The sequence below is a fragment of the Macrobrachium rosenbergii genome, chromosome 42 (assembly GCF_040412425.1).
Source record: "Macrobrachium rosenbergii isolate ZJJX-2024 chromosome 42, ASM4041242v1, whole genome shotgun sequence".
Classification (NCBI taxonomy): Eukaryota; Metazoa; Arthropoda; class Malacostraca; order Decapoda; family Palaemonidae; genus Macrobrachium; species Macrobrachium rosenbergii.
The window spans coordinates 15,111,759-15,123,121 of NC_089782.1; the positions used below are offsets into that span (position 1 = coordinate 15,111,759).

General features: G+C 33.9%; 1 protein-coding gene across 4 annotated transcripts in view; it reads left to right on the forward strand.

The window, feature by feature from the left end:
• Window positions 1–11,363, forward strand: part of LOC136827972 (broad-complex core protein isoforms 1/2/3/4/5-like) — a 121,199-nt gene that overhangs the window by 37,099 nt on the left and 72,737 nt on the right. For all 4 annotated transcript variants that reach the window (XM_067085552.1, XM_067085553.1, XM_067085554.1 and 1 more), the window contains exons 5-6: window positions 2,359–2,474; window positions 2,596–2,766. In XM_067085552.1, the coding sequence (XP_066941653.1) occupies window positions 2,359–2,474; window positions 2,596–2,766 (287 nt within the window). The remainder of the gene's footprint in view (window positions 1–2,358; window positions 2,475–2,595; window positions 2,767–11,363) is intronic.

The following is an 11,363-nucleotide window of genomic DNA, read 5'->3' on the forward strand; positions in this document are numbered from 1 at the left end:
TCAGGGCCCTATTGTTGTGGCATTCTTGCGCCAGACTTTTAGGAGGTTAACCCTTAAACGCCGAGCCTCTATTTACAAAAACGTCTCCCGTATGCCGGCGGCGTTCGGGAGTTAAGCATGAAGCGGAAAAAAAGTTTTTTTAAATCACAGCATGCTTAGTTTTTAAGATTAAGAGTTCATTTTTTGGCTCCTTTTTTTTTGTCATTGCCTGAAGTTTAGTATGCAACCATCAGAAATGAAAAAAAAATCATTATCATATATAAATCTTGAAATATATGACAGCGCCAAAAAAATTTTTCATATATAATTTTATACAAATCGCTGTGAGCAAAACGGTTAAAGCTAACAGGTTATTTTTTTCTTTGTATTGTACACTAAATTGCGATGATTTTGGTATATAACAAATTGTAAAACGATCAAAGCAACACAGAGACAATATTATCACAAAATGATGCATGAATTAAGTAGCGAGCGGACGTAAAAAAATGTTTTTTTCAAAAATTCACCATAAATCGAAATATTATGCTAGAGACTTCCCTGTTTGTTGAAAAATGAAGCTAATTGATTGAATATTACTAGACTGTAAGTATTTTAGCTTACAATTACAGTTTTCGACCATTTGATTCGAGAGTTAAAGTTGACCCGAAGTAGAATTTTTTCTATTTATCGTGATTTATATGAAAATATTTCAAAACTGATAAAAGCTACAACCATGAGTTATTTTCTGTTGTATTGTACATGAAATTGCGCACATTTTCATATATAAAACTTTATGGAACGACTAATATAAAATGGTGCAAACATTATGACAACGTGTGAAAGAATTTCTGAGATGTTCGCTGAGTTACCGCACGGATGTAAGGAAAATGTTTTTTTTCAAAAATTCACCATAAATCGAAATATTGTGCTAGAGACTTCCAATTTATTACAAAATGAAGGTAAATGATTGAATATTACTAGAATGTAAGAGGTTTAGCTTACAATTGCATTTTTTTACCATTTCGGTCGAGTTAAAGTTGACCGAAGGTTGAAATTTTGGCACTTATTGTGATTTATGTGAAAATATTTCAAAACTGATAAAAGCTACAACCATGAGCTATTTTCTGTTGTATTCTACATGAAATTGCGCACATTTTCATATATAAAAGTTTATGTAATGACTAATGTAAAATGATGCAAACATTACGACAACATGACGAAAGAATTTCTGAGATGTTCGGCCGAGTTATCAGCAGGCAGCAGAGGTAAGGAAAAAGTTTTTTTTTTTCAGAAATTCACCATAAATCGAAATATTGTGCTAGAGACTTCCAGTTTGTTGCAAAATGAAGGTACATGATTGAATATTACTAGAATGTAAGAGTTTTAGCTTACAATTGCGTTTTTTGACCATTTCGGTCGAGTCAAAGTTGACCGAAGGTTGAAATTTTGGCAGTTATCGTGGTTTATATGAAAATATTTCGAAACTGAAAAAAGCTACAACCATGGGTTGTATGTTGCTGTATTTTACATGAAATTGCGCACATTTTCATATATAAAACTTTATGTAACGGCTAATATAAAACAGTGCAAAACTTACGACAAAATGACTAAAGAATTTCTGAAAATTTTGGCGAGTTACCAGCGTGGGCGTAAGGAAAAGTTTTTTCAAAAATTCACCATAAATCGAAATATTGTGCTAGAGACTTCCAATTTGTTTGCAAAATGAAGGTAAATGATTGAATATTACTAAAATGTAAGAGTTTTAGCTTACAATTGCGTTTTTCGACCATTTCGGTCAAGTCAAAGTTGACCGAAGGTTGAAATTCTTTCTAGTCGACGTACGGTATGCCACTTGGCACCCAACAGACAATTTTAGTCGATGTATGATACGTCCAGTCGGCGTTTAAGGGTTAAAGAAGTCATTGCTCACTTGCTCACTCTCGTGACCTGGAATGTGATATTTCTGGGTAGAGACTCAACCTGCCAACAGAGGAATGAATTACTACATGAAAGGCAATATAGTTTGTATTTCTTTAGGAGCAAAATTAATAAAAATTTTTAAAATATAATTTTTGTAGGTATATAAACCAGAGCCTTTTATAGCAATCCAACCTAGCCACCCTGCTTAGTCCCTGATGCCAAAGTAAACAGTACTTGGTGATGGAATGTGAGGGGGTGTTTCACTACTCACCCTCCTACCACTAGTTAACTTCATTAATACTAAGTTTCAATGACCAGTTCAACCGCACATTAAGAAATAATTACATAAAAGGTTCTGGATGTTTAACTTACTTTCTCAGTTTGATTTTAAAAGAAATCCCAACCTGCAAAGAAACTATATCCTCTTGCAAATGATGTTACTGTGATTTTGACTTACAGGTGAGGGGGTTAGTGAGGGAGGGCAGGGATTTGATCACCAAATCCTAACGTCTCAGCCACAAACAATGGAAGAACTAGTCGCACAAGCCATGCCAGGGACCTCTGGCATGCAGGGGGTAAGATATGCCATTTTATAAATCACAAAATATTACACTGGAAACACATAGTATATTTGATTTACTATACTTTGTTAATCAAGTAAGAAACAGATGCTGATGTCCTTCTGATCTATTCAAGGATTCCCTCGTTGGCTGGGGAGGGAATCAGGCAGGGGGAGGTGGAGGAGGAGGAGGAGGAGGCAGTGGGAGCGACCTCTCCCGATTCCCCCTCGATGCATTCCAAGTGGATGACTCCCAAGGGGGTTCTCAGGGCTCCGGGGGACCACAGCAGCAACAGCAGCAGCCGATGGTGAGTGTTATGATCTGAGTTTTCCTTGCCAGTGGAAATTGCACAGTCCATAGTAGGAATTCTGTTTTTGCAAGGAATTCCCATCAGTATTTAATAGGGTTATTTGTGGTTCAGTTGTGGATGTGTTCCGTTTTCAAAGATTACATTACTGTATAAATTGCTTGAAAATATTATTTGTTCAATTTTTTGTATCCTATAGTGAGTTGTAGGCACATTAGAACTTGTTGTGAATTTCATGTAATTCTGTGGAAGTGCTTGCCTTTGAAAAGTCCTTATTAATATCTTGAAGTTTATATATATACTGAGATATTGTTGAAATTGTGGTCCAGTAATTAATACTGGTAACTGGCTATAATTTTTTATTCTTAATTCCCCCACCCCCTAAAAAAAATTAATGCTCTGCAGTGACACCTGACAAGGTAGTTCACCTTAGTTTATTCTGTAACCATCACTGTTCTTGTTTTCACTGGTTGAGCAATCACTAATACTGTAGTTATATTTTTAATAACTTCTGAAACTTGTGGGGCGGATTTTTCAGAGGCTTGTAAGTATCACTAGAATCTTTTATTGAATTGAACACCATAGCAGTATCTTGGATGCTGAGGCTCAAACATCTAGTCCTATCTTTATTTAATATGAGTTGTTCTGTTTCTATTCATTTAACATTTGTAAAATCACATTTTATTTGCAGTCACTTAGATCAGTATTGATGGTCAGTTCTATTTATAATCCTCTCAATCATCTGTAATGTTATGCAGTGTCTCGTTCATTGCAGGATTCATGTCAGACTTATGAAATTCATGCAATATGCATTTTTTTTTTTAACCATAGAGTTAAAATCCCTTGTTCTATGTTTTGCCATACATTTGCCACATAGTGGGTGTTTAGGCATTTCTGTTCTACATGGTAATGTGATATCATCTCTTACATAATATGACCGCCACTGTAGCTTCATCTTATGATTCGTGATTGAAGTTTATAACAACTGGATCACATTTCAGTATGTAATACTTAGCATTCCCAGCAGCAGATATTCATTTCTTGGAATTAGGTTACTTATGAGATCTTCCTTTGATTCTTATAGATATCTTGGTGTCATTACCAGTCTTATGTGCAGCATCATCTCTCCCACTTAGTTTCAAATTAAAATAATTTCTTTTGTAAATCTTTTGTCAGCAACTTAAATACCTCCCAAAGTCTCTGATTTATTTTTCTTTTTCTGTTCAAACTGAGCTCATTATTTGCCAACTCAACAATCAGAAGATTTGTCTTAGAACTTTTCTTCCTCACCCTGGCCATATCAGCACACAAGGAATTAGATTGTCAGTATTGGATACCTCTCCTGTCTTACCAAGAAACTTGTCTTTCACTTCATCCATCTTTAGAGAAATGTGATTATCTGTCTGTCCTAGTGTAAGCCCCAACTTACCTTTCAGAGTTCCTGACTCGTATTTTGAAAGATCTCGTAGCACTGTTAACACGCTTATTGCAGATTTAGTTTACTTTTTAGGTTTTCATTTTTCTCCCTATTAAGACGGGCTCATTTTTGAATACCCAGACACTGTCTTTCCCTCTCCTTGCCTGTATTGCATGAAAAGCAATTACTCATCATGGGACAATATTTATGATCATATTCAGTTAGTTGTGACCAATAAAAAGTTACTTTATAATTGCCAAACTGTCTCCAAGCACTGTTTGTTTGGCACTGGATGTTCAAGTAAAAAGCAAACTGACTGCCATCACTACTTGGTGCTTCCTGAAACATACCAGGAGTAATTCATGCAAAAATGTTTAAATACTATCATTTTAATATGCCTGATAGAGGGAATTGTACATACTGTACAGAAATATGAATATATTATGGCTTCAAATTATTGTGTTGTTTGATTGTGATGGTCATTAATCATCATGAAAAACAGTTAGATTTCGTCTGTGTTCCTGTGGATGCCCCTGCTTGCCCTATCATGGCAGCTGTTTCATGATACATTATGCTTGCAATCACCAGACACCTAATGTATATCTGCAGATGTACCTTGGGGAAAATGAAAGGGCTATAAATCCTGACTGGTTTTGTCTTTAGCATTTCTAAGGCATCTCAAAGAGAATAAATTGAATAACATTCAAGTTGGTAGTGAGGCCAGGCTTGTGACCTTTGATATGGTATCATTATTCACTAAGGTGCCTATTTGTGATCTGCTAGAATTTCTATGTGACGCCCTTGAGAGTAGACAGCTGGATATATCACTTTCCAAGGACATTGTAATAGAATTGATTAAAATATATGTAAAGGAATGTGAATTTGAATTTAATGTGAATTTTTACTCTCAAAATTTTGCCAGGGCTATGAGTAACCTTACTCTCCAGTATTAAGCAATTTGTATATGGAATTTTTTAAAAGCAGAATATTGAAGAAAATCATGCCGTGTAATGAAATTTGGTTACAGTATGTAGACAACATATGTATTTGGCCAAGGAATGAAAATGTTTTGAGAGTAGTGTGTCCAGAAACAGCAGTTTACAACCCAAAAATCCTGCTGGTACTGCCATAAAATAATAATTAAAAAATATTGCTAATCTTTTTAAGAACATTGTAATTAATTATACTGTACTGTACAGTATTGTAAATTAATACTATCTGAATGTGTCTTAGATATACTACAAAGAAAATGGAAAGGATTTATTCCCAGTGTTTAATTTTTCTGAGTCATAAATCTGCCCATTAAAGCCAGTAGACTAAATTAACTGATATCAACATAATATTGCCTCCAGTAATAGAACTGCCTCCTCCTTGGGCTATGATTAATATACAAACTTTTACACAATTGAAGTTTATCTGAAAACGATGCATATACAGTACACCAGAGCACCATAAACATTAATGGAGTAGAACATATAAGACATAAAGTTCCACACTATGCAGTGTACGCCAGTAGATCCAAGTCTTCGTCAGATATGGGGTTTGCAGTCATAACGCCAACATTAATAATATTCCCAGCCTAACAATGCTGTTTTCACGGCAGAATTGTTATTTTTAGCAATTCCTGAGGTGATATAGAAACCCTTCAAAATTATTATCCAGAAAATACTCTTGCTCAACAGATAACAGTAACAAATTAAAACAGATCTAGTTCAGTGTTAGGACACGAATTCATCTTATCAGAGGCCAGAGATGTGCAACTGGATTTAGTAGCCTTAGAATCTGTATCTCTCATTTAACCCTTGGATATTCAATGAAACCCCACGTGATCTGATCAATGTATGTGCAGACTGGAGAGTAGTACGTATAGTTAAACATTTGTTGTTTGAATGTCTAAAATATAAAATTGACACCGGATGTCAAGTTTAGAATTAAAGAAATTTTGTCAGGGTCTCCATTTTCAATTAACTCGATAAGATTTTTAAAGAGCTGTAATGTAATAGATAAATCTAAACTTTATCATAAAGACAAAACCTTTTGGCCAGCCCTCTGAGAGCTAAGTAAATTAGCTCAGTTTTCTGTTTAAATTACTTGATTAAAAAAAGTGATGCAGTATTTATGTGAGACAGAAAAAGCCCCCTGAACATTTATTTGATGATTCATTAAATTAACAATATGATTGAAAAAGGAAAAGGAGATAGTTTAAAAATGAGATAGTTTAAACTTGACTGAAATTCCACTGGGCATTTTGTATGTTTTTATTGATTTTGTCGTGTTGCTTTATTTTTTTATTAATTTATTTTTTTTTATTCATCTGGTGCCATAACTTGCTGTTCCTGCCATTCACTGCCTTTCAGTTGTAATATTTTCTCCATATGCAATCAACTTCCTTATCTGTACAGTTAATCTTCATCAGGAATGTGTATCTTTCTTGTAAATTCTTGCTAAGAGCTCACCGCATTCATTACCTTCTTCTTAAGTCTTTTTATGCTTGATTACTTTTCTTGTGTGCTGATGTGAGAGGCAGTGTGCTCAGCTCGCTTAGCTAGCTTTTGAGAGGACCTGGCTTTGGATCAGGGTGTAATGTCCCTACATATCTTAGTTAATGGGAGAGAAACCTCAAAAGTAAATCTTATAGTGATTTTTGGGAGTTAAGTGTTGTATTGATGGCCTCTCATTATTAAAGATACTGTAGTTGAGAACTTTGATTTTGTATTCAGCTTCATTGTTTGATTTATATTCAACTTTCATGTGTTTTAAACATTTTTTTCTATGTTCTCAACATTCTCATTATAAAATTCAGTTTTGATTATATTTCAAACCACCCGTAGTATCCCCTTCTTGTTTCTTGAATTTTTGCAGTACATAGAGCTGTGAGTGGCTTTGGTTTTAGTGCCTGGGGTGTGACCACACATGTTGTACATCCATTTGTTTGGTTTGCTGCTTTTGTTCCTGTTAACTTCAGTGATGAACTTGGAGGGTTGCAGTCTGGACTTTAGAGAAAAAATACACGGTAATGAAATTGGAAACTTGTTAAAAGTCCAGCATTAGAAATTACAAGAAAACAGTGATTGTGGTTTCTTTCGTTGGGTCGTCGATTATTCCTCCCTCATTTATGCGGTGGAAATCAGTAATCCTTGGAGTGCATGGTTTGCTGATGCTTTCCTTGGCCACTTTATTATGCTTTTAAACTTTCCTCTGTCTTCTGTTTTCCATGACTTACAGCCTACCATCCCTCAAGGGTCTCCCTTAATACTGCTTATACTTTGTCTTCTTTTCCTTGGTTTCATCATGGCTCCTTACTTCAAAGATGAAATTTTGTATTAATTCCTATGACATGTATACCTTCAAGATATGGGACTGTCCTTTTTTGAGTATGAACCCATCCAAGATTCTTGTCTCCCCTTGTTCTTTTATTTTCCTTTTTGGGTTAATTAAGTATGAAACTGAACTTGAGTGTGTTGCTGTTTCAGTCAGAGTCAGGCTTAAATCCAAAGTTTTTTCTGTTTGCCTATAAATTATATAATACTGATATATATTTTGATGCATATCATCCCCCTCTCTTGCAAACAGACATGTATACATAAGTGACTCAGTTTAGATGTTGACCAAGTTCCTTGCTGCATGGTGTCTTGACTTTTATTACTTTTCTGTTCCCTTTTCTCTTCCCTCATGGCTGTTTAGTTTACTTAATTCGACCCACTACAATTCTGAACTTGAACAAATCCCCAGGGCTAGACCTGAGAGAAGAAGTGTGACTCCAGTGATCTTAATATTGATAGTTTATTATATCAGGTAAAAAGTTTATTAAGAGTTACGAAATAAATTGGGTTGTCAGCTTGTTAAACCTTTCCAAGTCATCCTCAAATTCATTCACCACATCCATATTGCTTAGGGGTTTTTCTTGCAACAATATCAGATGTACCTAATGAATAATTGATTTTGTTTATGATCAAGGTTTGTCATAGCAATTGTGCAATTTCCATTGGAAAATGTGTTTCAGGGACATTTTTTACTTTGAGTAGCTTTATAAGCAAGGTTAGGCTGTGATGAAGGTAAGGTGCTTGTAGACTACTTGATTATTTTTTATTTTGTCTTTTATGTCTTATGATACATTTGCAACCTTTGTTCTCTTTTTTCTTCAACACTCATCTTATATTCTTTACACTTTCTCTGCTTTGAGACAGTTTTTTTTCCTATCAAAACTTACGTCTTACAACCAAAGTTTCATGGATGTATGTCAATTGTTTCAGATGAAATGTTTGATGGTGCTTGTTGTGATAATCTTGATGTTTTTGGTTCATTTAATTTTTGTTAGCAACAGTACTTAGAAGAATAGTATGAAAATGTAGACTGAGTATGAGCACTGGTCTTTAGGGGAGCGCCGACGCCATAGGGCCCCATTATAAAGTAAATGACTATTTCTACCTTTTACATTCTACAACTAATAATGAAAGTTCTCTTGTGGGGAAATTTAGAAATTTAACCTTAGGTTCATTTGTTTTGCAGTTGAAAAAAATCTTGATGTTACTTTTCAAAATTAATATGCAAAATTAGAAGTTGCGTAGAAAGTGATCTTCCTGACGACGAAATAAAGATATATAGTTATACTACACTCCGTAATAGTTTTATTGAATTTGGTCCAGTCTTCTTGGAGAAATAAGCAAGTAGTTTTGAGAAAACAACAAAAGAAAAATATTTTTGGACTTTTAAAAATCCTGAGAGAATCTGGACATCTAGAGCAAGTTATACCTATATCATTATAACCCTTTTCTCTGACACTCCCCGTAGAGGAATGGGATATTTTAGTGGGTGACATTTATTTTTGAGTAAAGTTTGTTCACACTTGATTTACATGGTTTTTTATATAATTTGTTGTTCACCGTGCCGTATAAGTGATGAACAGAATTGTCCATGAACCAATTTAAACATTTTTTTGAGCATTAATGTTTCAAGATGCTTTTATTTACACATAAAACAGTCCAAAACAGTGCACGTATAAAACTTGATCCTATCCAACTCACTTATAGACTTTACAATTTGTTGTTCACAGTCACATAAATACAAGCAAAAAACAAAATTGTCCATGAAGCAATCTAAACATTTTTCTTCAGCAATAACGTATCTAGATATGTTTATTTACACATCAAACAGGCCAAAACAGTGTATAACGAACTTGATCCTGAATTATTCATACAGATGTTTTTTATGTTTTTTTTTTTTTTTTACAATTTGTGGTTCACAATGTTATACAAGCAGTGGACAAAATTGTCAATAAGCCAATGTAAAAAAAAAAAAAAAAAAAAATTTTTTTTTAGCATCACTTCAGGATATGTTTATTTAGACATAAAACATTTGAAAACTATCAATAATTAAAATTCGATCGTTTTCTCAAAATTGAGCAGTTGGCGTGCCCCTAAAGCAGAAATCCTCATTCAAAATTTATGATCTAGTTTGAGATAATTTTTTGTACAGGAAAATTATCAAAGTTTTCATGTTTCGTTTCATTTTAATCTAGATAAATTCACACGACATGATGATTCGGGAGTTAAAAATGTTGTGACCATAACAAAGCCAGATACAAGGTACAAAAAAAGAGAGAGAGAGAGAGAGAGAATTTTGCTCTTAGGTATTTCAGATAAAGGATACTCTATAAATGAGGTAGAAAGAGATTTAATGTCTTATATGGTATAAATGCCAAGTGTTTAAAAGCAGCTAAACCAATGTTTAAACTTCTCAAATAAAGAATATAAAACAAACATGGAGTTATTTGCTTCACAGTAAATAACTCCATGTTTGTTTTATGTTCTTTATTTGGAAAGTTTAAACATTGGTTTATCTGTTTTTAAGCACTTGGCATTTTTACCATATATATGATATTAAATCTGTCTATATACAGATTTATATCATTTATCTGAGATGCCTAGTAGCAAAACTCTAATATTGAAAACAGTATTGTACTGCCTTAAACAGGGATTGAAATAATAGAATATTCAGTTAACACTGTGCTCAATTAAGATTAAATACGCAGATATACAGTACTGTATATTTAAATTAAGAGTAGTTCTTTACGTTCTCGGAATATAATTTTAAATCATTCCACCTTTAATGTTTATTTGTGCAGTTAATTGATAAGATTAACATCAGTGCAGTAAATAACAGTAGCAATATATTTTTATCAGTTTGCAGCTGGCAATGAGAAGAGTAGCTTGTTTCATAGGCAGAAAGATTTTGATATTAGGATAGGATCAGGTTAACTACAAATATATAGGATATAATCCTGTAAGAACTTGTGGGGGATGTTAAGCACTCTTAAACTTAAATATTAGTAACTCAATTGCAAATGGAATTCTCAAATTTGGAATGTAGATCCATGGTAATTCATTTGGGAGGTGAGCTGTCATTCTGAAATAGTTGAGTGAGACCAAGAATGAATGTTGGAAATTCTTGAAAGTACGTGTAACTACCACAAGTTCCATATTTTGGTAGATCAGGGTATCAGAATGTCTGTGTGGCCAGACATTAATTATTGAATAACCAAAAAAATATGAATAAACAGGTGGACTAAAGATTCCACTAAATGAGCCAGTTCACTCAGAAACATAGGATATGGAGACTGCGGTTAAAGAGGAAGGCAATATCACTGTATGATTTTAGAAATGCTGAACTTGAAGGGTACAGTACAGCACTACAGAACTGTTTGGATATTTTTATAAAGGGAGAGATATAAGAGAATTGAAATGGAGAGTAAGCCAGATAGTAAACATTACAGAATTTGAGAGAAGTAGTTAGATAGCACAATGTAAACTCTTGAGAAAAATGGCTAGGATATTTTTTATCATTATTAAAGAAAGTGAGAGAAGGGATGAGAAGTAGAGGACAGAAAGCTTGCAGCTGGGGCCAGAGAACTAAATAAAAGAACCTTTATTACCATCTTGAGTGTGCTGCATAGGCAGGTCCTTTTCAACAACTGGATATCTCATTCCAGAATTAGTTCATCTCCCTAAATCAAAGGAATTATGGCTTGGTAGTAAAGGTTGCTGGGTAATGAAAAAGGTTGATGTTATTTATAGGAGTATAAATTCCCAAAGAAGTTGGAAAGAATGATGGAGGGAGGTAAAAATTTATGGTTGAGAATAGAAGAATGTCCCAGAAGTTATGAATTTAGTCTGACATTGTC